This window comes from Haliotis rufescens, unplaced genomic scaffold, assembly GCF_023055435.1.
Source record: "Haliotis rufescens isolate VD_foot unplaced genomic scaffold, xgHalRufe1.0.p SCAF_24, whole genome shotgun sequence".
Classification (NCBI taxonomy): domain Eukaryota; kingdom Metazoa; phylum Mollusca; class Gastropoda; order Lepetellida; family Haliotidae; genus Haliotis; species Haliotis rufescens.
The window spans coordinates 3,483,980-3,511,344 of NW_025963935.1; the positions used below are offsets into that span (position 1 = coordinate 3,483,980).

Here is a 27,365-nt window from a genome sequence, read left to right on the forward strand (position 1 = left end):
TCATTATATTCTTGCTGATAAAGGAACTGATTTCTTTAGGTTGGTTAACGTCAGATCAAGCTGTGGCTTAACAGACTGCAACGGAGGTGAGGACAACATCTGTGTAGAAGATTTAACGGTAAGATTAATGTTAGCATCAGACATTGCAGGTTTTATTCTTATGTGAGTGCTGTTTTTTAAGCATACACATCCTCATAAGAAGGCTGAAAAAACACATTTATATGCAGAATATGATGAACTGGAATAAACTTGTTTGACATATTGCGTGCTAACTTTAAACGATGTAGTTTTAGGGATGGCTCATCACTCTCGACGTACAGACTATTAATGGGAGACGTTCTGAAGGCACCGAGGCAAATCCTCTGACCTCGATGTGAATGGTATCCAGTATATTTACGATGCAGCCATAATCTATTTTAGAGCAAATCAGTGATCAGTTCAAGTGGAGTAGACTTTGATTTGGAAACAACTTTCAGCAAATCTAGGGCCTTTAGGCATCAGGCCTAATTCTGGGTCATTGGGGTCTGAGGTTTGTATTTCCTACAGCCAAAAATATATGAAATTATATCAATATACGAAAATGGAAATCATATCAATACAAAAACAGAAATTCTATGGATACCAAAACTCGCAATAGATATGTGTACCATACTCAAACAAATAAGTCCAAAAGAGGGACAGGTCAGCCGAAATTGGTTTGACAGAAGGTGACCTCTGAAACACTTAAAGCAACAACAACAATCATTACTCAGCCAGACCCGTGAACCTCCGGGATAGAATAGGTCTTCAGCAAACCATGCTTGCAAGCTCCTTGCCCAGCCCGTGACACCTTTGTTAAATCGCTGCCACCAGTGTGGGCGCGGCCATGACAAGAATCTTGAAATTTGCCTTCTAACCCCAAATGTACTAACCTTTCTACTTGTGTTTATGTCTTTGGGAATGCCATCATTTTTCATTTTGAAAAAGTGTACGACAGACCATCTTTTCGAGATGAATTTACTATATCAATAACATGATGAATGATTTAATGAAATAGAAATTCAAATTCTCAAACAAAGAAAGTAATTTAGGAGGGGTAAGTGTATTCGGCGTCCCGATAGTCTTCACTTGTTTTGTAAACATAACGGTCATTCGGTTGCGAGTTCAACTCCAAGCATGGTTTGGGCCACCCCTCACAGAGGGGCGTTCTGACAGGTGGCAGCGATAGTACAGAGAGCTCCGCGAACGGGCTATCGCTGCAAGGAGCTTGCCATACTTGCCGTAAAGGGCGACTATGCTTGTCGTAAGAGGCGACTAACGGGATCGGGTGGTCAGGCTCGCTGACTTGGTTGATGCATGTCATGGATCCCAATTGGGTGGATCGATGCTCATTTTATTAATCACTTGATTGTCTGGTCCGGGCTCGATCATTTACAGACCGCCGTCATATATAGCTGGAATATTGCTGAGTGCTGCGTTAAACAACAAACCAACCAACCCAATTGCGTGGATCGATGCTCATGTTGTCAATCACTTGATATTCTGCTCCAGACTTGATTATCTACAGACCGCCGTAATATATATTTGGAACATTGCTGAGTGCGGCGTTACACTAACAAACACACAAACAAACAAACAAACAAACATTACTCAGCCTTGCTTGACAACATAACAAGTATCTGTACTTAGTGGGAATTACTTTAAAATATACCCACACGCAAAATAAATGCAAGTCGAGTATGCAATTAACATGTTATTTATTTTCAACAGTAAAGACAAGAAATACTAATAGGGCAAGATTGACAAAAATTTGACTGGAGACAGTTTAATGGATTAAAAGGCAGATGACATAACTAGTTTTTTTCAAATGTTTAGGGCTTACACAGTTTCGGGTCAATACCCAAATTGTCAGTCAATACCTGGTGTGACTACCATTAGCATTGACCACTGCCACACATCTCCTGTACATTTAGTGGATACGACGATTTGTGAAGGCCCTAGGGATCCTCCTGCACACACCCAGAGCAGCTGTGCGTAGTCCATCGGCAGTTGTAGTGACTGGGCGCACATTTTGTGCAGACGCCTTTGAACCTAATCCCACGAGTGTTCGATGGGGTTCAGATCAGGACTGAGGGCTGGCAACGGTAGAACACGGATGTTGTGTTGTTGCAGAAAGGCCATGGTAGCTCTGGCAACATGGGGACGATCGTTGTCCTGCTGGAAAATGTGTTGTTGATGCTGAGCAAAAAATGGAACAACGTGGGGTCTGATCACTTGATCGATATACCGTTGAGCAGTGACGCCGTGTCCCCGACCTTGACCAACATTCAGAAAGCACATGGGTCCGAGTCTCGCACTAAGTCAAATCCCTGCCCATATCATGATGCTAGGTCCACCTTATGGATCCCTTTCCACAACGTTTCTGTCAGCGATCACCTCGACACTGCCAAATTCTGACTCTTCGGCCTGCATGGGAGACACAAAAGCGACTTTCATCAGAGAAGATGACACGCCTCCAGTCACGATGACGCCAATTGTGATGGCCCTGTGCCCACTGAAGTCGTGCTTGTCGATGCAGTGGTTGGAGAACAGGACGACATGCTGGTCGGCGACATCTGAGGTTGTTGGAACGGAGACGTCGGATCACACTGTCCCGGCTTATGTGTCGATTATGTGTTCCTGTGGTCTGTCGAGCACTTTCACTTGCAGTTAGGAACGGATGTCGCTGGTGTTGACGGGTAATCTGCCGGTCTTGTCGAGGTGTGGCGACCCTAGGACGACCGCTCCGAGGAAGGTCATTTGTGGTCTGTGTAGCATTATATCGATGCAGGAGACGGTAAATTGTGGTTGTGTTAACGATGATATACGGGAAACATCTTGGACAGACTCTCCAGCTTCCAAACGTCCGATAGCCTGGTTTCCCTGAATTTAAGTTAGGCGTGGCATTGTTGACCAAGGAGTGGTAGGTCCAAGAATCGGCCACAGTTTTATACCCACTACAGTTCGCGAGTTTCGCGAGAAATGGGTGCATGATACCCCCATAATGATTTAAATGGTGCGTTTCGGCGATTGTTTTTTTAGGTTGCGTTTTTACTCGGGGCTTCCAAAATGCAACCAAAAATATTAATAACACCATCAGGCTTCACTACATGCTAAAACTCGTATCAATTTATGGTTCGGGGTTTGTTACCTATTTGCTTAAAACCACTTGCGTTGCTTTTGCGTATATAAAGGAGTTATCATAAATATTCATTTATAGCTGGAATATAGCGGCGTCACACTAACAAACACACAAACAAACATTGCTCAGCCTTGGTTGATAAACACTACAATTATCTGTAACAAAAAGGAGGAATTACGTTAAAATAAAGAAGTGAAATTATCATATATTAATGTTCCTTTGTGTGTTGTTGATATGAACATAGATAATACATGACTAGTTAGTCTGAAAGGACAAGCTGTTGTTCATATTTACCATCCAATCGCGGTGCACTGTGCAACCCTACCCATATATTATTCCGTTCTACGCAACAAAAGACATAACATACGTTGGTGGTGTTCTTCCATGATATTGGAAAGGTAAGACTGATTACAATCCCTGATTCTACATAAGCATTCTTCGTTCCTAATGTCACGAGAAGGCATGATGTAATGTTAAGTATTCTACTCACCTGACATCCACCTGTTGATTTAACGGTTCTCCTCTCCTGAAGTCCATTAGCCGTGGTCACTATTCTCTACAACGAGGTCAAAGTGTAGTGTAAACTATTCTCCTCTCCTCTCGCCATGGTGTTCTGTTGGCTATTCTGCTTTTCTGTCGTCAAGGTATTGTTTTAACTTTTCTCGTCTTGTGACGTCAAGGTGTTGTGTTAAGTGTGCCCATCTCTTGTTGTCAAGGTATTGTATAAACTATTCTCCTTGTGATGTCAAGGTGGCGCATTCTCTATTCTCCTCTGCAGCGTTAAAGTTTCTCGCCTGTCCACAAGGTGTTTTGGAAGTCAGTTTGTAGTGTTAACTTATGTTCACTCTTGAAGTCAGGATGTGATAACTGTTTATCTCCTCTGATGGCAAGGGTAGTTTAACTATTCTCCTCCAGTCAAGATGGTGTCTTGTATTGTGTTAAGTATTCTATGCTCCTGACTTCCTGTGTTTCCAAGGTATTGTGTCAGCTATTCTTTTGTGACATAAAGGTGTTCTGTTAACAATCCTCCTCTTATGGTCCAGTGTTAAAGTGGATAGAGTATCTGCCGGCAGAGCGGAAGGTCAGGCGTTCCATCCCTAGCCGCGTCATATCGAAAAACGTCAAAAGATGGTACATATTGTTACACCGTGTCTGGCGCTCGGAATTGAGGGACTTAAACAAGGACTGGTCAGCTCGGAGTCAGTATACTGTGTCTGAGTGGGGTATTCATGTTATACTGTGGCATGGTATCTCAGTGTGCTCGCACTATAACGTAGGCATTAATCCGGACTGGAACAAGCAGTCACACACACGCACGCACACGTACATACACGACGCTATGTGTGTACTGTGTTGATTGATCTCCTCTCTTGAAGCAATGGTCTACTACTCCTAACTATTACCTCAGCTAAAGTCAATGTGTTGTCCGAACCAATCTCCTCTCCTGTCGTAATTTCTTCTTGTAAACTGTCCTTCTCTCATGAAGTGCTGGGTTTGTGTCCTTCTCTCTTACTGTCAAGGTTTTATTGTTGTTGTTATTGTTGCTGCTGTAAGCGTTTAAGAGGTCGCCTTCTGCCTTAGCAATTTCGACTGACCTGTCCCTCTTTTGGGAGTCATGTATGTGAGTAAGATACACATATCTATTGTGAATTCAGATATAACATAATTACTGTTTTTGTATTGATATGATTTCTCTTTTCGTATATTGATATAATTTCATTTTTATTGTTTGCTCTGTTTATACACCTTCGAGTAGCTGTCCATCTCTCAAAAATAGAGTTAGTTTGGCCTTCCCTATTGCATCTCTTGGCTTTGGGAGATCTACGACAGAGAGAGGAACTAACAGCAATTCTTGTTTTAACCGAGGACCGGATGGGACTTGGTCTTGACATTTCAGTTACAAGTTAGCAATGGATTAAGCCTGATGGACATACCTTGTCATCGTGCTTTTTGTGACGCTGAGTCTGAAGCGCGAGATGGCAATTTCAACTTTCTTTGGAGTGTGAGTTTGGCTTTTGGTGGATCTTTGGTTAAATTTTGTGTAACCATCTGCCGATCCTACTAGCGTCCCACTGGGCCTGCCATCTTTGGGCTATGGAGGCTTTGATTTTGATTTTGCATTTCATCTCTTCTATACTAAAGGGAATAGGCTGTATCTCTGCTTTGTCTACCGGTAGTTCCGGTATGAATTGCCTCCATTTCAACAGAGATTACTGACTGACCATCAGGTATGCTGACCGAATGTACTTGGGGTTTGAAGCTGTGGATTTAGATTCCGTAACCAGTACTGTTGTTGATAGGATTCTTAGATCCATCAGTGTGTATATATAGGCCCAGCTGTCCCAGGTAGTTTGAATTTTAGTGATAGCTCCTGGCCGTAGTAGTGTTGTTGTTTTTTTTTAGTAACTTCTGCTGTCAAAGCAGTGTCCACTTTGGGAGTCCAGGGAGGGTGTAACTTTGTAGTGGCTGAATGTCATTACAATTGTGACTTTGGATGAGTTTTCGTACTAATATCCCAGATGGCCTCAGGGTTTTTTCCGAGATAGGGCATCATCTCAGGTGTTTTTGTCTTGCAATATCTTTTTCACCAAAGCGTTTCATGTTCGTCCCCAGAACGATAATAATGCCTGCTCTCTTCTTAGTTTCAATGGGAGTTCTCCTGTTTCTTCTTGTAGTGTTTCCTGTGAAGTACACGTAGCTGTACTTGTGGTTAACATTAAGACTCTGTATTGTATTCTGTCGAGGCGGCTGAAGACAGTATTTGATGCTGAGTGAAAGGCCTCACAACCATAGTCTACTTTGGATCTGATGAGTGATTTGTAGAAGTCCAGTTGAGCGTCTCTCGATGTGCCCCAAGAAGTGTCTGAAATTGCCTTAATATGTTCAGGTATTTTTGACATCTGTTTTCCACAAACTATATATTTGCGCCAAGTGAGGTGTTGATCTAAGATCACCCCAAGAGAAATATTGCAGGTTTTTCAAAGTTGATTGGTTTGCCTTTAAGGGAGACACGGGGTATCATAGCATCTCTCCCCCCCCCCCCCCCCCCCCCCTGTGTTTGAATAGAACTCCCACAGATGATTTCACTTGAAAAGGTAAACCCCCTTTTATTGCACCAATGATCTACTCCGTCCAGGGCTGACTGGAGTTCTTTTCTTACTTGTGAAATATCTCTCTGCTTTACCCATATTGCTTCATCAGCGAATTTTAAAGTTTGGGCTGGAGAGTTGACATGATCAAAAAGATCATTGATCATGATGTTAAACAAGGTCGGGCTTGTAATGCTGCCTTGTGGCGTGCCATTTCCAGTGACATAAGATCAGATTTATTGTTCCCTATTATAACTGATAGCGATTTCTCTTGCAGGAAGCTGTCTATGAAGTTTAACACGTTCCCTTCTACTCCATCTTTTGCTAGTTTTCTGAGGAATCCGTCATGCCATACCATGTAGAAGGCTTTGCTTAAGTCCAAATATACTGTGGCTAGGCATTGTCTGTTTAATTGAGCTTTTTTTATTTCTTTTTCCAATACTAGAATGTGATCGAATGTACTGTCGGAAATGCTAGAAAACTGCTTTTCTGGCTTCATTTAATAAATAAGCGTCATAGGACTATAACAAGAGCATATATCAAAATAACATACATTGCCCTAATCTAGTCCGTCCTAACTGACACTGTGATTACCCTTAAAATGATGATCAACTAAGTCTCAAAATATTGCTATTATTGTACTTAATTTGCATTTGCGTTGATGGAGTAGCAATGATGGATATGTACTGCATTATATTTGCTTGGAAACATGATGCAATAGTTAAGAGTTATGAAATTGGATGAGCTTTCGAATGTTGCGGTTTGGGTATCCAAAAGTATTTTGTTGTTCTACAGATGATTTTTTTTGGAGGTAGCATTTATCTCTGCTGATGACGTATATGAATATGTACCTTTGAATGTTGTGTTATGTAATTCGGAACTACTACTAATTCCACGGACCCTTTACACTTATATATAATTAGCAAGGATGGGCACAACAGGGTTGAGCTCACAATGTCTGACTGCCACATGTAAGACAACGTGACCGTTATGTGCTGCAAGCACATATGTCCTCTACTTTACAGGGTTCTTATTCAGCTGAATGTTCTCTATGAGTTGAACTTTTGTTATATATGGTCTGAAGTCAACAATGTCATATGTTCCAGTATGGTCGCCTTCAGACTAATCATGGAATGGGCAACAGTATCTGATTCCCGGACGTTATATTAACGCGCGTTATCTATGACAATAACGCTGACGTTGTTTAAAATGGGCAATAGCTGAAGTTCCAACCAGTCTATGAACACATCACCTCCTTTAATTTCCTAGAATGCTGGCCTATATTTTTGCTGTATGGGCGTTGGCTAACTTGAGAATCTTTGTAGGTTTAGGCTTACCCCTGATTTCGTGTTTTTTGCTCCTGACTGTTTTAACATTTATTTTGCATTTGGAGATTTGCATAAGATGCCATGACTCTTTTTTAGAAACGTCTATAAGCTGTCTTACGTTTGTCCTGGCTGATTTATCATCCCTTTTTGACCTATTTAGGGCTTTCCACTCTCCTAGTTTTTGCTATTTCCCTGTTCAACAAAGGGTACCGGGGTTTTGCCAGTTTTGTGGTCTTTTCTAAATGATTTTTCAGGCGCGGCAGTAATTGCATTGGTGAGGTTTTGGCCAAAAAGATCAGGATTATCAGAAGTAATTTCTTAGGATTCGAATGATATTCATTCCTTCATGAGTTTAGGCCAATCAGCCTTTGCATAGTCCCATCTGGGCTGAGGAATGGTCTGTTCCTCTATTTGTCCTCTAAAAGACATCAAGGATTATTCCATTTTTGCCTACTATTTGAGCTAGTCTCGTTAGCTCTCCATGTTTGTTGCATGGGTAACCTTGTGCGATATTTTGGCTATGCGTAATTCATTGCCACAGTTTTAGGGAGATCACTTAGGTTTCAAGGTTTCCTACGTTTGAATCAATATTTGTGGAGGTTCCGCTTTTTCTGCCTTCCCATATTGGGTGTACCCAGGTAGTGTGAATTTGAATTTTTCGCCGAGTTTAATCTCCTGGATTAGAATGACATGTGGCTTTTGATGTGGTTTTATGTTAATTACTCTCCTCTTGTAACGTCAAAGTGTTGTGTTAACTGTTCTCCCTTCCTCAACACATTCATCTCAGGTTACATATGTGATGTTTGTGTCAACGATTCTCCTTCCCTTATGTCGAAATGAAGTCCAGGTGTGGTGTTGAAAGTACCAAAATCTTGAAGCCGCCATGTCCTGGTAAATATCATCTTCCACTAAGGGGCTGGTGTATTGTGTACTACTTTCATTTCTTGTCGCTGGATAGAATAAACTTTTAGGCACGGACGTCCGCGCTTAGAATTTCGATCCCGAAAATAGTGATGATTCTAGGGTGTCTTGGGAGGTACCGGTTCTGACCCCAATTGCTATTTTTAGGGCTTCATATTGAATGAAGCTTAGTTTTTTAGCGGATTGTTCTACAATTGTACTGAGGACAAGTATTCTGAGTTTGGGTGTAAAATTCGGCATGTAAGTCAATTGTTTTTTGAGTGTTAATTTTGAGGCCCCACTGTGAAGCCCAATATTGGATGTCAGTAAATATAGGCTGCATTGTTTTTTGCAATTTCTTTAATTGAGGATAATGAAGTCCAGATTGAAGCGTCTTCGGCGAATTGAGCTGTGGATGTGTTTTGTGGAATTTTTGGGAAAATATCATCAATGAATGCAATTTAGAATTCTTCCATCTATGGCTTTATCCTGATTTTTTTTTAATAAGGCCGTTATGCCAAATCATATCAAACCCTTAACTGATCAGTAAAAATTGCCAGTGTGTATTGTTTTTGTGCTTGTGCTGTCTTAATGTCATGTTCTAAATTTAAAATGTGGTCTTAAGTTTGGCGATTTGGGGTAGGTCGCTCTGGTCCTCCCTGAGTAGAAATTTAGAATTTTAGCCGGTTGTTTGTTAGTTTTATCTTTGTTTGTGTATATTATATTCGGGGAGGGGTTTGATTTAGAATTGCATTTAATGGTCATATATTTATCCTAAGAATTTTCGAATTTTGTTTACCTATTTTCAAAGTACTGGTAAAAGTTTCCCAGTGCTTCTATTTGGATACTCCTATAGGTAATTTGGTTGAATTTCTGATTTTTGTTTGCCACGGGGAGTTTAGTAATGTCTTGTTTAGCTTTATTGAACACCTTTTTTGTTAATTTTCTCGAATTGATAATGAATGTGCTCCAACAGGATACAGGTTTATGTGTGATTGGTTTATGTTTTTTTTGGAGATGCATTGAGATGCTATGTCGTGTAATCACATGTGTCGACAGTTGCAACTGAACTTAGATGACAGAGATATGAGTTGTTCAACGTACAACTCTGGATAAAATGTTTGATCATTGTGGTTGTATTCTGTATGTGCTACATGGCCACCATGTACTGTTTCTAACACGTGGAACTAGTAGGATCAGATAAACCTCGTAAGGAAAATACTGTCAACTATGTCAGATGTGTTGAATGTGACAAGGGCTTTGATAATGTTACTTTGTTACTAATGTTACTCTTTTTATTTCTATCTTGTTGCATATCTCATTGCGGTATTGTATTTGACGGCCATTTCAAACTTTGTAGATTCACCAATTTCTGATCAGACAACTAATTAAAGTGCCGACTCTGCTTATGTCTGAGATTTGTTATGAATATGGAAAGGGTTTTATCGCTTATATTTATACGATCTATGAAATACCATTTTGTGCACCCTTTGTGCATCTATATGTTGTGGAGAAGTTTTAATCCATGTCGGACATATTTGATTCGGCGGTCATCTTTAAAGACCTTCTTTTACCAAATATTCATAAATGTATAAAATCTAAACAACTAAAGACCTAAAGAAATTCAGGCGTTTGCTGTGGGCGTGTCAGAGAATCATGTAGTCAGCTTGAAGTCCTGCTATTAACTTTTTCATGGAACTTCAGATCAAACACGAACCAAGCCAAAGAAAACACGGGACATAACTGGTGGGATTCGGAAGGTCACCAAGCGCGTCATGCCAGACAAAAACTTCGTGCGTTTCATGACACTAACAATACCTCTGATCGCCTTGCAAACACTAAAGCATGGAAGCACTATAAACAACTGTGTTATCAGAAATATACATGCATCGAGAGCGAGAAAGGTCATTGTGACACGTGCCAAGTGGGGCCGGGCGTTGTCCCGCTGGAAAATCTCACGTTGGACGGCAATGGCTGGCAGGAGGTGTGGTAGCAGGATGGTGTCTCTGTAGCGTATAGCCGTCAGGTTTCCCTGGACGTGGACAAGATCGGTATGATCAGTGTAGGATATTGCCGCCCATATCATCACACTCCCTCCACCAAATCTGTCCACTTGACGCATGCAGTTAGAGTCATAACGTTCATGAACATGTCTGTAGACCCGGTTCCTACCTTCACGTCTCTGCAACAGGAATTTGGACTCATCGCTAAACCAAATGCGTCGCCAGTTGCGAAGGTTCCAGGCAGTCACATGTTACACCAACGGAGACAATGAGCACGATGATGACGACGTAGCACGTTCCCGACGTAGGGTCTTCTGGCTCTCAGTCCATGTTCTCTCAGCCTGTTCCGTACAGTCTGGCTTGATATCCTCTTAAGTCCTGGCACCCTGGCTGCAGTGCTCTCACCCGTAGCAGTACAGTCACGCAAATGGAGTACCCGGATGTAGCGCTCCCGGGCTGTTGTGGTGACTATAGGTTTTCCTGTACGGGGACGGTCATTTGTTGTGCCTGTTTGGTTGTAGCGAGCTGCAAGCCGTGATATTGTGCTTTGGCGAACATTCAGACGTTGGCAACAGAAGATTGGGACTCTCCAGCCTGCAGTCTTCCAATGGTGATGTTCCTTGTGGCAGCATCAAGACGTGTACCTTCATATTCAGCACCCTTCAACTAGAATAAATGAAACGTCTTCTTTATATGTTTAACTTTAGTTAAACTCAGTAGAGTACTTGCCAAGATTCTTAGAGATTAAAACATTGAAACACCCCACAAGACCCTGATTAAATTTAACCTTTTTGCAATTACTAAGGGCATCTATGGAAAAGTGAGTGACGTTAAAACTATCAAAAGATTGAGAACAGGATCATTACCTATTGAATGTGCAAAATGGCAACAAGTAACAAACCAGATGTCAATCGATGCACTCGTTTGAGTTACAGTAAATGTATCTCCAAACAGAACCCACAGGCAGAGGCTTCATCAGAGATCGCGATCGATTCTTTGAAGATATGACAGAACTGGATTTAGCATCTGAAATGAAAATGCAAGGGGTTGCATTTGTGGAAAGATTTACCAGGTGTCACGGTACCGAAACAATCCAAACAAATACATACCTATTTTCCTTTTCTTCACCAGCAGCACAAAAACAGTAAAAGCAGACTACTGTAAAATTGATGTACAGTTGTTCATCCCAAACCCATTGAGATGTTTGAAATTTAAGCAATTTGACCATGGGATATATTGCTGCACATACAAATCACATGTGCACATTGTAGTGAAACTTCTCATGTCACTGGGGACTGGAACAGTGATTTCAAAAAGTTTAAAAACTCATCTGCAGCTCATCCTTTATACAGTAAGAAATGGACAGTTTGAAAAAAAAATGAAATCAGCACAATAAAATGTACCACAAACATCACATACACAGCAAAAAAAACCCGTTCCAAATACTGACAAGCATGAAGCCTATGCGTCACTTACTAAAACACCCACAGTTATAAAATAAAAAATTCATCGATTTGACATGGGTCAGTTCTATCAGTCCCGAGATCCTCTTACCTTCTGAATCTTCTACAAAGACTGTTGATCCCATAACAGCTGTACAGACTTCTGAACCTTTACCTCCTTCTGTGACACCATCTAAATCAAATCATATCATATTAAATATCTGAAAGCAATTGAAGTCTAGGTTTTTCGCAGGTTGAGATGTGAATCTCTCATCTCACTGGGCTTCATTTTAATTCTTAATGGAGTTATTTGTGTCTATCAAAAGTATATATATTATCAGACCCAGCGTTAATCTATAGACACCGATAGTACCCTTACAGCTCAAATAAGAACACCGAATAGTCAATTGTCTGATGTCCTTACAACGATAATGACCCCGACAGCATGTACACGTGGGCTTCACTTGTATTTAGAGCGGTAGAGGTGAACTGGTCAAGCATTTTGCTGGGTCCCACGTGGGACACAACATATATTACCCATAATGTATTAAGTAAGAATATCGTAGATATTGTCTATGCCCAGCTACACTATCGCCTACACATTATTAATTAAACTGACAAGAATAAACGTTAGTCCAATGAACATGTACTTGGTCACGCACTATCAAGCACTATTAGCCTGTTGTGTGATGAATGTAACTGAGCTGACTTAGGTTATCACAGAATAAGTTCAGTTTGGCCATTCGGAGCTGCCTACCGTTTCAGCAGCTTGCTTTTGGCTACATCATCTTACATGGCCAATGGATGTCTTAAGTAGAAACAGTGTGATCCTTTATTCTGCTTCTTTATCCCTCTTCCTTGAAAATAATATATGCCACCTCACAGCTATATATATATATATATATCAAAACAGAGTCAGTGAGTTGGTGTCAATGACATGCGTGTGGTCCAAAATTGTGGTCCAAATGTCTACTGCAATCCAGGTTGGAAGCAGTGTTTGTGTTGTTTCACTTGGTACTCAACAATATTCCAGGTACATAGTGGAGGGAAATGTGTCTTCTTGCTGGGTGTCTGAATTCCACTAACACGTACCACATCTTAAAACCGATTTATAAGCAAATCACTCTGCACTACGTGGGACAGATCTTAGAGCAAGGTATGCCACACCAGCCAGAAACACAAAACCTGAAGGAAGCCTTGGGCATTTTGTCTTTCAGAAACCAGAGCGATGCGATTTGCCATGATCATTTGTACATTGTATATCCGTCAAAAAAATCGACGCTTTTTCGGAAGCTCACCAATTAATCAATTTTAATGAATTTTCCGTCGTTTTCCCGTTCTATGCCAATATACGGAAACAAGCTCAAATGATTTCTCTAATGGAAGTTGACGTAGCCATAAACAGACCCAAGTCACACAAAAGGATAATGTCCCAAAATGTGCCGTTGGTCAGAAGCCTGCCTTGTCTGATTAATGTTTTTTACCCATTATTTTAGTCTACTTATAATCAGTTGAGAAGATTGTGTCATATTTCTTTTAAAATGCACAGGCAGTGACCATGACAAAACCTTTGACACACTGTTTTTCTCTGGGTATTAATTCTGTTTGGCCAAATACTTGATTTTTATGATCAACCTATTTCCAACATGAACATACTTGTCAGACCTGTTGTCACACATGGATACAGAGTGGCCTCAAACCAAATTCACTCACTCCAATTCATTCGTGGATATTCCCTTCCATTTGATGACAGTATTCGTGAATAAGTAGTCGAAAGGTTTCAACACTAACATCTTATCACATGAAAAAAATGCTGCTTTCCCTGAATTAAATTGATTTATCCACATTATATTGAAAGGCAAAGACAACTCTATGAAATGTACACAGCGACGAGCACAGACGATGCCACTCAGATGCAAGTCTTCAGAGCAGATAACAACTCATCAAACTGGAAGAGAGTGAGTTCGGTTTTACGCTGCTTTTAGCAATATTTCAGCAATTTACAATGGCGGGGAACACTAGAAATGGGCTTCACACATAAACTGGAAAAGAAAGGTAATCAAATTATGTTAAAACGCACTGTCAACTGTTTTTCTAAATATGTTGTATTACATTGAGCAGATGAAAATTCGTTGTTATGGTGGAGTTGGCGATACATTTGCTGTGCTTATTCTACACCAAAATGTTGATAATATTTTGTGAAATAACTAACATCTCAAAATAGAACTCTGAAACCACACAAGATGATGACCACAACATTCATGGATAGAATGGAGCAACATCACTTCTACCATGTGTCGGTATTTTCAGCTCCGATGTTGTCTGAAAACCAACTTGCTCCTGATAAGAACCATCATATCAGTGGTCCTTGGAGTGATTCTCGGAATGCTGACTCGTCGGCTAGAACCCACCCAAGACACTGTCAGCCTTATCGGTGTCCCAGGGGACCTGCTGATGCGCATGTTCAAGATGTTATTGCTGCCTCTCGTCACCTCCAGTATGGTCACAGGTCAGTGAAGCCAAAACAGAATTCATCTAATATAAAAATATAGTCAAATTAAAAACTTCACATTTTTAAAAGTAATCCCATATATGGTATACAGCGGACAAATGAATAGCGTGTATGGCCACCATGTGTGTTGACAACTGCCAGACAACGCCTCATGGATCTTGTGATGCTTGTGAACACATGACTGGGAAGCCGACAAAATGGTGCCAGGATCTTGCAAATTCTGTGGTTGGTTCTGGAGAGTGCGCAGACTTCTGCCAAGAGCATCCCAGATGTGTTCGATGGGATTGAGGTCGGGAGACCTTGACGGCCAGTCCATGACGTTGACTCCCGCATTCTGAAGGAAATTCCTTGTCAAAATTGCTGTGTGGGGTCTGGCATTATCGTGTTGGAAGATCAAACCGGGTACTTGTGCTGCCATAAAAGGCAGAAGTTCTGGTGCCAGTACCTGGTCGCGCAGCAGCGTTGAGGTTGCCACTGATGACAAGAAGCCTGGAATGTGCATTGCCACAGAAAGCACCCCACACCATGACACTTCCGCTTCGAAATCTGTCAACTTCCTGTACACAACACTGGGCTTAACGTTCATGACGGCGTCCCTACACCCTCGCCCTAACATCAGCAAATCGAAGATTAAATCGGGATTCAAGACGATTGAAGACGACCCACAGTGTGGCCGTCGTGCTTGAAGGTGAGCAGTTCTCAGATGGTTTCGAACAGTTTGCGCACTCAGTCTACCCCTAAACAGTTCATTTCTGGTTGATGTAGCGGTCAAAAATCGGTTACAGAGGTGACGTAAGACAATCTGACTATCCTCTGCCTGTGACGGCACACGAGGTCGACCTGGCCGAGGGCGATCAGCGGTGGTACCTGTTTGGTGTAGACGCGTCTGTAAATCACAGTCAGTCGACTAAAACCCATCCTTGCGACTTCAGCTACGGACGTTCCCGTCTGCAAGATGCCGATGGCACATTCACGTTGCCCATTTGAAAGCCGTGGCATTACAAATGTCCGTAAAGACTTTTGTTGTCTTGTGTTTTTCTCTTATTTTAAATGACTGCTAACAAGTATGGCTGAAAACACTTACGGTATTATAGCCACGTGACCAGTTGCACGTGAAAAAACACTTTTGCCACTATAGTGCTTTGCACATGATTTTAATCGATTCACCTGCACAAAAACGGGTATCTAAAGACAATACGTGGCCATTACTGTTTAAATACACAGTAAGGGCCCACACTGATAACTGGTCAAAATGTTAAATTTAAGGATTGTGAAGTTTTCAATTTGGTTCAGTATATGCAATGGAAATAACAAAAAGTACATGTTTACTTTACGGTGAAATACCGAATTTAATGGATACAAATTTAATGGATATCAAATACGAATGTCTCAGTGACAACATGGGTTTCAGATGAGGATCTTAAAGATCAGTCTTGTCTTGTCAAATAGCATATTTAAACCATCTAAGTTGACGTTTTCAGTTTACTGCTGTGGTCACTGGTGTCACAGTGGCGCCTCAATTTGCTGTGGAGACCTGCATCACTTGGACATGTTTAGTATGATCACCCAAAACCAATATCATTGGTTAGAATCCTGGTTCGACCTTAAAATATTTTTATGTTTGTCACTTCTATACCCATTTCTGTGGATATCACGAAAGTGGCAATGTACGAGGCAGGCATTCTGGTCAAACAGAGATGCAGCTATATGCCTACAAGCTCCCATCCGATCTGAAATTATGTCAACATGTATATATCTAAATGTTTGCAAACATAGCTTCATTGTATGCAATTGTTTTTGTTCTGAAGCAGTGATATATTTCAATACTTTCTAACATTATTTATGTATGGCAAAGGCAAAGTAAAACTCACGTGGATAGTATTCACTCTCAGTTATAAGCCTTAGAGGACAGGGGGATTTAAATGGTATGTGTTGGCCAGGGGGACCAATATAATGTTAAATATCGACCTTCAACTTAAATCAAAGGCCTTTGTGCAAGATCACTATTCGACTTTTTAGACAGGTGTTTACAAACTCAATGAGTTTAGAAATACCTTGAAAACTCCAATGGTATTAGAGGCATAAATACAATTCACGTGGTTGATATGCATCTCAGGAAACAAAAGACGGTTTTGAAACCAAGAAGCCTTCTTCTGTCATAATGTGGCTTCTGTTAAATATATGCCGATTTAAGTGTGCGGAAAGGGAAATCGTTCATATGCCATAGTGTTAGGGACGCGCAAAGGTGAAACGCTATGACGTGACCAATTCAGAATGAATGAATCGTGTAAAAATTAAACCACGATTCTGTAAATACATCTTCTACTGCGGTACAGTCATGGAGGGATCATGGCTGATATGTCCTTGACACCAAATTCGTAAATAGGAAATACCCCCTGTTGGCAAAGGATCTCATGGATCTCAAAGGACAACTTTCTATTTACATATTGTCAGGCTAGCTGCCACCTGTCATAGTGGGTAGGAAACTCTAAAGGGCAACGATGAACATGGATTATTAAAAAGAATGGTATCCATACATTAGAATTTGAAAATAAATAAATGCAAATTGCCAAACGTACTGTAGCAAAGTATGAGTATTTGTAAATGTAACACCTGTTACCTGTCCTCTGAACATTTATATCTAACCAATGTTTAACAGGTGTGGCAAATCTAAACAAGTCAGGTGGAAAGTTAGGAATCATCGCGTTGGGGTATTACATCTGCACCACTATTACAGCCACTTTCCTCGGAATCGGACTGGCTGTCAGTATACGACCTGGGGAGGTTACCAAAGCTGACCCAAGTCCCGACAGTGTCTTTGACTAGCCATTACCAGTAACCACGGATGCCATATTAGACCTATTGCGGTGAGCCTTCTTTTGATGTTTATTATAATGTCTCTTTTATAAAAAAAATCCCAAGCGATTCACACATTCACTCTTTGGCTCCAATATTTTGTAAAGTTTCCCTATCGCTCTTGCATAAGTTGGACTATGCAAGTATGATGTAATAAATGAATGTTCCTTTATCAGAAATATCGTCCCCGAAAACATCATGCAAGCTTCATTCCAACTTTCCAAAACAACATTTACCAAAAACATGGTTGAGCCTGTGAACACTAGTGAAACATCGGTATCACAGACTAATCACAGTTCAAACAACTTCAAATATGGTGGGTATATCTGGCAGAAATCCGTGAACTACCAAGACGGCATGAATGTCTTAGGTAAGTGAGGGACCGAAGGTAAGATACATACACACGAGGTTGCATCATACATGTAATAAAGTAGGTCTATAGTTTAACGATTGTATAGATTGTTTGAATTATAAAGACAGTCTTATGAATGACTGGTCGTTCTATGGTTGAAATATTGTCGACGTAACGTTAATTTGTTACTTACTCACGCTTACCATATTCAACTATTTCTTAAAACTTGCAAACAAATTCAGAAATATGTACAATAATTTAAACAACATGTATACAATATACATCAAGTTTACGGATAGGTCATAATGCCCTTGCTGGATGCCTTTCAGAACCTGCTTACTTTAGTAATTATGTCATCAACATATTAAGGTATAAATTATATAGTGCATTCTGATGCTGTGACATATATGTTGATAGTGTATGCTACTGATCAATGACTGTGCTGCAGAAAGTCTGGTTTATACATTTGTATAGGGATCCTGATGTTTTTTGCGGTGTTTGGTGTGATGCTAAATAGGATGGGCGAGTCTGGACGTGCTATGCTGGACTTCTTCAACATTCTGAATGAAATAACCATGAATATGACAAAGCTGGTTATGTGGTAATTATAACAGTTGACCAGCATTTAACAAAATATAACTATAATCACTCTGAATGTATCAAAAGCTGGTGTTCACATTGATTTTGCGTTAAATCCAAATATAAAGTCAGATATTCAAGATTAAAGGTGACAGTTAAAGAACTCAAAAGCCATCATTGGATTTTGTAAGCATGGTAAAAGTGTGAAACGAAGAGATCAGACAAGAGGATAGTTTGATATTGCCAATGATGTGTGCGTAATGTGTGCATTTGGATGAATAATGAACGTAGCCTCATCCACGTGGCACAAAGACGTTGTCTCACTCGGCTTACAAACTGTATGTTGTTATGTCTTTCAGGTACAATCCTATTGGTATATTTTTCATCATTATGAACAAAATTCTTGAAGTACCGGACTTAGAAGCAGCAGCTAAGTCACTGACGATGTACATGGTCACTGGTCTCCTTGGTTTAGCCATCCATGCACTGATCGTGCTGCCAACGATCTACTTCACACTGACCAGGAGAAATCCTTTCCGTGTGTCCCTGGGCATGATGGAGTCTCTTCTGACTGGACTGGGTACAAGTTCCAGGTTCGTTTGCTGTAGGGTAGTGGGAATTCTTGTCATCATTAACATTATGCCTCGCCCACTTTGATTAGGATTGGATTTAAACTTTTGTCGCTGATATTGAAACTGTGGTGTATTGATAACGTATCCATCCTATCATTGTGGTGCCCAGTCATGGCTTCCAAAAAACTGTTCACTTTATTATCTTGAAATTTGATGTTATATGGTTTGTGCCAAGAGCATGATTGCATGTCTAGGACTTGGACGGGGTTAACTGAATGTCCTCAGCTTTCATTCCTCTACACAGCCTAACTGTAGCCTGAGGGCGCCCTGTTTTGTCCACACGATCCATATCAATTTTAAATGCAAAGGAATTCTAGATTCTATAATGCCCACAGGCCAAATTAGCTGTGAAACTATATGTAAGGACCACTGGGAATCAGTGATGACACCAGGCGTTTGCCAAAAAGGTAAGTATGTCAGGTCCTACCGGAAGCACCCGCCAAACACACAATACCGAGACTCTCGGAGTGGTAAATGTATGAACTGCATCATTTGGGCTTACTACCCTCATGATGAGAATTAACATCTTCTTTTTTTCTTGTGACAACCATGAAATACTGAGGTCATAATCTGACATGCAATGAGATATAAGGCACAGACACATGATAGTGTCGTTAAGTGTGTTCATATTCTGTTTTAGCGCAGCGGCCCTGCCTGTTACTCTGCGCTGCTGTGAAGAGAAGCTGAAATTCAACAAGACCATCTGTCGGTTCGTGTTGCCTATAGGAGCAACAATTAATATGGATGGTTTGGCCATTATTCAGGCTGTCACACCTATCTTCCTGGCCCAGATGAACCAGAGGATGCTCGCATTTGCAGATTTAGTAGCAATCAGGTATAACAATGTGATGTTAACAACATTGGTTGGTTGGTTTGTTGTTTAACATCGCACTCAGCAATATTCCAGCTATATGACGGCGGTTTGTAAATAATCGAGTCTGGACCAGACAATCCAGTCATTAATATCATGAGCATCGATCGACATTATTGGGATCGATGACATGCAGCAACCAAGTCAGCGAGTCTGACCACCCGATCCCTTTAGTCACTTCTAACGACAAACATAGTCGCCTTTTACGGCAAGCATGGGTTGCTGAACATCTATTCTACCGTGGATCTTCACGGGTCTGTTAACAACAACGTGTATGTTTGATCACTTTGCTCGAGAGCTTTTGATCGATATTCAATATCAGGTTATAGTTAATATTACACTGCAAACGCAAAAACGTTTTTCCGTATATGGACGAATATACAACGTCTCCTGAACACATTCGTACTATCGGTCTTCTGTCCTAAGTACACCGTTATTTGACATCGGAATTTACTGCAAGAGAATGCCCCACCCTTTTCTTGAATGACCTTGCGTCTGCCAGTGTTTCTATTTCTCAGCTTTCATTGGACAGCTCTCGCCTTTATGATTACAGGCTGGGCTCCTAGCGGAAGTGCTTAATCCCACGCATCCGGATTGAAAAATTCCTTATTCAATTTTTTTTCATGCGTGCGCGGATTGTTTATAGCACGTTCTTGATCTTATATGTCGCACCTGATGGAAACTGTTGCCTGCCTTTCTCTTTACACAACGCAATGATAATGGTGATAACTCAAACTTGTTAGGAAAGGGCAAGGCTCAGGAACGGCTATCATATAGAAAATTCCACAGTGAAATATTACCAAGAGATACGCAAACTAACATCAAACTGCAACTATAAATTATTTGCCGACACTAACAACTTATTTTTTCAGAAGATGACCAATTTATATATATTGCCAGAAAAAAAGGATACAGTTTCTGATATGGGCAGTGGTGCAGCCTAGCGGTTAAAGCGTTCGCTCGTCACCCCAAAGGCCCATATTGATTCAACACACGGGTACATTATGTGAAGCCTATTGCTGGAGTCTCCCGCCGTGATATTTTTGCAATCGAAGTAAACTCACTCATTAGTTTCTGATGTTGCTTGCAACATTGACCCGGGGTTTCCCTTTCTCGTATCAACAGGACACTTACCTAAAACCGTATGCAGTGATCACAGTAATATCATAATGTAGTCGACCATGCATAGTCCAATAAAAATCGCGTAGAAAAATCAACATCCTTTTCGTAAACTGCCGTGCATATTTCGGCCGATTGCAAACTTTTCAAAGCATGTGAGCCGACAACTTAGCGACCAGAGATATTTTCCAAATCTTTTCATGTTTTTAATGAAGGTTCTCACGTGATTTGATGCACTTCGCGAAGTAATACCCGTTTCGTTACACAATAGATCTCGACTACTGATCAGATCATCTACACTGGGCGACACAATTTTATTTGAAGCAGTAGTATACATGATGGCGATCCTGGCTCACCACCACCTGAACCATTCCCGGACCCTATCAATGCTTCTATGGGGGTCTTAAGTTTATGTGAATTATATGATGACTATCCATATGTATCGAGGAAACCTGAAGCTAAATTGTAATGAAAATATTCTCTATTATTATTTTTACTCATAAGCATACCATTATTTTGGACATAGTTTTATTCAACATTTTTATTTAGTTCTTTGTTCATTTTACTACGGGACCTTTCTCGTCTTCACAATTGGAAAGAAACAACTGATAAGCATATTTGGATGGCTTGTTATCCATGATAAAATATACACCTTGTGGTAATTCTCGCCATTTGATAATTTTATCCCGGAGCATAAATGCTTTGAGAGCTTTTTCAAGTTCTTTTTTGTTTGCTTGTAATTGTCCATTGATACACACTTATATAAATATTTATCTAAATGGAACTATTAAAGAAACATCAATATTAATTAATAATGGATAAAATTTTCATATAGCTAGCGAGGATATTGAAAAGGTATGGCAGCAATACAAAAACTAGCCGCAGCAGCTAAAGTATCTAAAGATGTTGCCAAGGATTGGTTAAAGAAACAAGCAATATGCGTTATATACCAAGGAAAAGGTTAGATATTTTTATAACGAATGAAGTTCATCAGGCTGGCCTCTTATTGTTTTCATGATAAGGTAAGACGAAAAACATATAAATATACTTTAACCGTAGTAGATGTAGCTAGTCGGTACAATGAGGCTGAACCATTGGCATCATAAGATTCAACCGAAGTAGCATATGCACAGGGCCGCATTAATAAACATGGACCACTAAAATGGCCTGAGTTATTTCAAGTAGATCCTGGTCACGAGTTTATGGGATCAGTAACTAAACTATACTCTACAACAAAAGTTCCTGTGACACCAATATTTAAGTGTATTTTTCAAACAAGTATAGCTTGGTTTTCAATATTGTAGGACATGTAGGAATCAGAAAAGCATGCATTCCATGCAAAAGTTGACTTTTATGCAAGCCCCATGCATTTCACTACCCAAGAATGGGTATAAAAACATGTGCGTTAACGGGATTACATATTCATTGTTTAGCATCGTGCTGACAACAACCACTCAGAAAAACAATAAAATTACGCAATTATTCAACATTACGAAATGCCACGCCTGTCCGAAAATGAGCGTCTGCGAGCCATTGGTATGCTTGAAGCAGGATCGAGTCAACGTGATGTTGCAAGGCAATTTAACGTCCACAGAAACACCATTTGGTGTTTATGGCAACGCTGGCAACAGACGAATGCAGTCAGAGACCATCCTCGGAGTGGCAGGCCATGCGTAACCAATAATCGACAAGAAAACTGCATTCGACCAACACACCTACGAAATTGATTCCAGACAGCAACAGTAACTGCATAAAGCATCCCTGGCCTTCGACGAAAATCTTCACAAACCGAACGTCGCCACCTCAGATGTGCAGGGATTGTCGGCAGAAGACCCGCCAGACGTCCCATTTTGACAGGAAACCACCATCAAGCACGTCTACAGTGGTGCAGAAAGCATCTACACTGGACGGCCATGCAGTGGGGACAAGTTCTATTCACTGACGAGTCTCGTTTTCACCACAGCCACACCGATGGACGGATTCGAGTGTACTGACGTTGATGTGAACGTTACGTCAATCATTAAGTCATGGAAGAAGATGGGTGCGGGGGCGGCAGTGTTATGGTATGGGGTGGGATTACAGCAAGACAGAGGACCCGTTTGACAGTGGTAGAGGGGAATCTCAATGGACAGCGCTACCGTGACGAGATCATCGTCCCTGTTGTTCTACCGTTTTTGCATCATCATGGCCCAGGCATTACCTTTTAACATGACAACGCCCGGCCTCATATTGCTCTACTTGTTCAGGATTCTCTTCAACAAAACAACATGAATGTCATCCCCTGGCCGGCTCGCTACCCTGATCTCTCACCAATCGAGCACATGTGGGATAAGATGGAACGGTACCTTCGACGTCAACCACGTGTTCCACAGACACTCCAGGAACTTCGAAACATGCTCCAGCAGATATGGACAGGACTTTGTGCGACGCCTGGTCCATTTCATGAGACGAAGATGTGTTGCTTGCATTGCAACCAGAGGTGGACACACATGCTATTGATTTGTAAATTGACATTTTGGCATGTTCATGGTTTTTTTTATGAAATCACGCATTTGCTGAAGTCAGTATGGCAAATTAAACCATTTGAACACTTACAGGAGTCTTTTATCTGTTGCAAACCGAAATTGTTTCAGATTTGGTAAAAAACATAACTTTGCATTAAATCTTATTAAATGTCACAGGAACTTTTGTTGTTAAGTATATAAACAAAGCACGATGTTGCAATCGGGCGAAGTGAAAAAGTAGCCAAGCTATTGTTGAAAGATTTAACCGGACATTATCAGAACATTTGTTTGGATATCAGTATGGGAGTGAAATGAAGTCAGGTCGATTAAGATCAACTGAATGGGTAACACGATTATCAGCTGTTGTAACAAGGCTAAATAATGAAGTAACAGTATTAATTGGGAAAAAACATCCGATGCCATTAAAACGAATCATCAGCACTGCGGGGTAGCAAAGAACAAAAACTTCCCGATAGAGTAAGCCTAAGCTATTTATACCAGCCCGGTGAACTTGAAGGAGGCCAACGTTGTGCAACCGATCCGATTTGGTCTCTTAAGATATATAACATTAGTCGGTTGGTTATGAAAGAAGGCGAGCCTTTTCTATATTATGTTAAAGATGGGTCGGGCAGGGAATTTGTACGAGAAGAGTTGCTCATTGTTCCAAGCCATACAGTATTACCTCCCTAAGTGATACCTATAGTTACACCATCCTTATCAATCCATCTCATTGTATCTAAGGGGGATAATGATTATTCTTAACCCATATATCCTGTGCTTTTCGCTTCTTAAAGTATTCATCCTCTGTTCTAACGTCGAATAATGCCTCTTTATACTGTTCGTGTTTGATATGCTACTTTTACCACATACTTCTTAACTCCTTTAGCTTTTCTTATCTCCTCTTTATCAGACTTTTTTTTATAGAATACTTCTTAGATCTTAATCCAACATGCTCGGCAAAAGGAGTTCCAGCACATTCATCCTTCATATTACCGAAGACCTTTAAATTACTGTCCTTTGCAATGGATTATCTTTTGGGTAATCACTTGGATTGTATATATCTATTTTTTCTGCCATATCTTTATACTCATCCTCGCTTTGTTTATAAAACCTCGCATCTACCGCCGTATTGCTTCTTACGTTCATTGTAGTAAAAGTCATACATTAAGAGTTTGGATAAGTCATGAATACCCATACCAACGTATACTGGTGTGTTGAATTTGATATTACTCTTCCTCATATATAATGCCGCGAAGCCTTTGTCAAATATCTTACTGCTACTAAAAGCTGGCCTGGCTGTAAGTTTCCTAAGACTTTCTTCCTCATTAGATCTGACCAATTTAACATCAACATGCTACCTCAGATTCTCCATAGTGTTACCAAATACTGATCGCTGGTACCTATCTTTCTTAAATCTGTGTTCAGCCTTATATAGGGCTCTATTCAAGGACTTTGATCAAACTTAAGAACTCTGTGACTTCCGAATCTTCAGCACCGAGGAGAGGCAAAGAACAAAAGCTTCCGGATGGAGTAAGCGTAAGATATTTATACCAGCCCAGTGAACTCGAAGGAGGCCTACATCATGCAACTGATCTGATTTGGTCTCTTAAGAGATAGAACATTAGTTGATTGGTTATGAATGAAGGCGAGCCTTTTCTATATTATGTGTGTATTTTCTTTGGTTCATGCCTAATGACAGATATTACTTGATATTTCTATAGTGGGCCAATTGTTTTGTCTTATCCATCAAATTTGGTACGGGTTTTTGTACGTTAGCTAACTTAATATTGCCCATCAAGTTATGCTGATATTCGGACTTCCAATTTCTTTGACCATTAATCTTTCGGGAGCTAGCGGATAACTGTTATTGTGTTTTTGTAACTCTGTTGGATATTCTAAGTCAACTTCTAGTATGTACCCTTTATCAAAATCTTTGGGAATATTATTCACATTGATATTGTTTACGTATTCAAAGCCGCCCATGGGTAAAGGTTGACTCATAGCCCACCAGTACAAATTGTTGGCGTAGAGATGTAATATGTGTGTAGTAGGTTTACTCGAATCATATCCTTCCAGTCATTTATTATTGGCATTAGAATACCTTGTCGCTGCCAGTGATATACCACCTCTTAATTCTTTCTCTACAAACAAGTGCATATTATAATCAGTGAATAATTTTAGTTCCACATGGGACTGGAATAGTACCATGCCGGATCCAAGCCATATTGTTTTAAACGAGTTTTTTCTAAATATCTCAGATATATCTGTGAGTAACAGTACATCAGTTTTTAAGTAAAAATCATGATAATCGCCTAAATTCTTACAGCCTAATTTATCCGACATATTAAGAGAGTGTTTATAATCACCATCGGTTATATAAGATTCTGTTAAGTTACTATAGAATGATTAAACGGGTGGTAATTTAGTTTCTTCAAATTTAGACCACGAGTCAACCGATCAGTTTGACCGCCATCAGTCTTTGAGAGAGCTTGCATGATCAGATGAAAGTCATATCCTCTAAGATTATGAAACACAACGGGGATGAGGATTTATTTTACGCTTCAAGTTAGACTCGTTATGCGCGGCTCCTCTGTAATGACCTATGACGAGACAATGATCTCTTACAGAATCCCCATTCACGTGTTTAAAATGAGGCTTTTCCGGACACTTCATGGGCCCTCATCATTCAATCTCACTTCACTTTTCCGTCCACAGCCAAATCGACGTCTTTGTGTTTGCAGTGATGAAGGACATTTCAAGGAGTTTTTTAAGGAGTTTTGGAATAACGAAAGTGTTTCAAGAAAATCAATGATGATAATTACAATTGGAAATGACAGGACAGAACAAAAATACAAGTTTATATCTTAAAAATGTATGTCACATAACTCCCGAATATCTCTATGTCTATTTGGCGTTTACATTTCCATTCCAGCAACAATAAGACTAGGATTTGCTCAACATACATAGTAGCTATTTTAAAATCCAGATGAACAACACAATGGCAAATACAGCCACAATGTTTGTATCTTGAACTTATTGGTAGCGTGACTTAAGTCAAAGCAAACACTCCAACAAACCTACAACATTATATTACCTGAATACCATGTTTTCCCAGCCTGTCTGCAACTCTGGCAAGTATCGGTGCTGCTGGGGTCCCAGGAACTGGCTTCATCACCATGTTAGTGGTTGTGGCTGCTGTGGGTTTACCTGTAGAGGATGCCTACTTGGTGCTGACTGTGGATTGGTTCATGTAAGTATGTCCATGGTCACTCCTGTAAATATGATTTACAAAATGTACAGAGACAACATAAATATTAATTAGCATGAATTGTGATTGTTTTTATATCCAGAAACACTTTTTCAAGCGACTTACAGGCACATCACATTTGTCCGAACCTAAGTAATGATGGAATAAGTAATACCAAGGAGTTCTGTTCCCTGAAAACCTGTTGCTGTGTGTCATGTTTGAAAACAGGCTTAATGGATCAACTTTCATTTCTAGGATGCGCATGGTGACACTGGTGAACGTCTATAATGACAGTTTGGCAGCAGGAATACTCACGAGATACTTCACCCTGACTCCCAACTCAGAAGAGCCGTGAAACTAGAATATCTCGACCTTTTCAATTAAGCTGGGCGTTGATTGTTCATTTGCTTTCACTCACTGAATTGCTTGACTCGACTTTTTAATGGCCGTCGTGATATGGTTGGAATATTGCAGACAACATATACGCCATCACTTACCTATTTCAAGAGCAACTTTTTAATACTTCCATTTCTTTACTGTTTAATCACATTTTATATCAACCTTACGTCAAGGTGTGCTTCATTCAGTTTAGTGATTTATTTCAAATGGCTTGTATGCTTTTTCATCTCTTCTGGAGATGTTATACTGGGAGGCTCAATTCCGGATACAACTATAAACTATTTAATCAGGACATTCGACACCCTCATCAGCTTTCATAATGTAGTATCTATTCCGATTTCAAAAGTGTGCATTGTTTGGTATGTTCATTGA

The 27,365-nt window shown here is 40.4% G+C and overlaps 1 protein-coding gene across 1 annotated transcript; it reads left to right on the forward strand.

Annotated features, from left to right (window-relative positions):
* On the forward strand, nucleotides 1-27,365 carry LOC124124266 (excitatory amino acid transporter 2-like). Its single transcript, XM_048401892.1, has 10 exons — nucleotides 1-118; nucleotides 13,781-13,880; nucleotides 14,233-14,431; nucleotides 17,094-17,301; nucleotides 17,467-17,660; nucleotides 18,117-18,243; nucleotides 18,581-18,814; nucleotides 19,494-19,688; nucleotides 26,463-26,597; nucleotides 26,850-27,365. Exons 5-10 carry the CDS (start codon nucleotides 17,489-17,491, stop codon nucleotides 26,947-26,949), a joined length of 963 nt encoding a protein of 320 aa, XP_048257849.1. The 5' UTR covers nucleotides 1-118; nucleotides 13,781-13,880; nucleotides 14,233-14,431; nucleotides 17,094-17,301; nucleotides 17,467-17,488; the 3' UTR covers nucleotides 26,950-27,365.

What these genes read in the sequence shown, in the direction of transcription:
- LOC124124266 (XM_048401892.1), top strand. Translation starts at nt 17,489, where the DNA reads ATGCAAGCTTCATTCCAACTTTCCAAAACAACATTTACCAAAAACATG. An exon ending in ATGACAAAGCTGGTTATGTG is followed by an intron (nt 18,244 to 18,580) that starts GTAATTATAACA and finishes TATGTCTTTCAG; the next exon opens with GTACAATCCTATTGGTATAT. An exon ending in GCAGATTTAGTAGCAATCAG is followed by an intron (nt 19,689 to 26,462) that starts GTATAACAATGT and finishes ATGTTTTCCCAG; the next exon opens with CCTGTCTGCAACTCTGGCAA.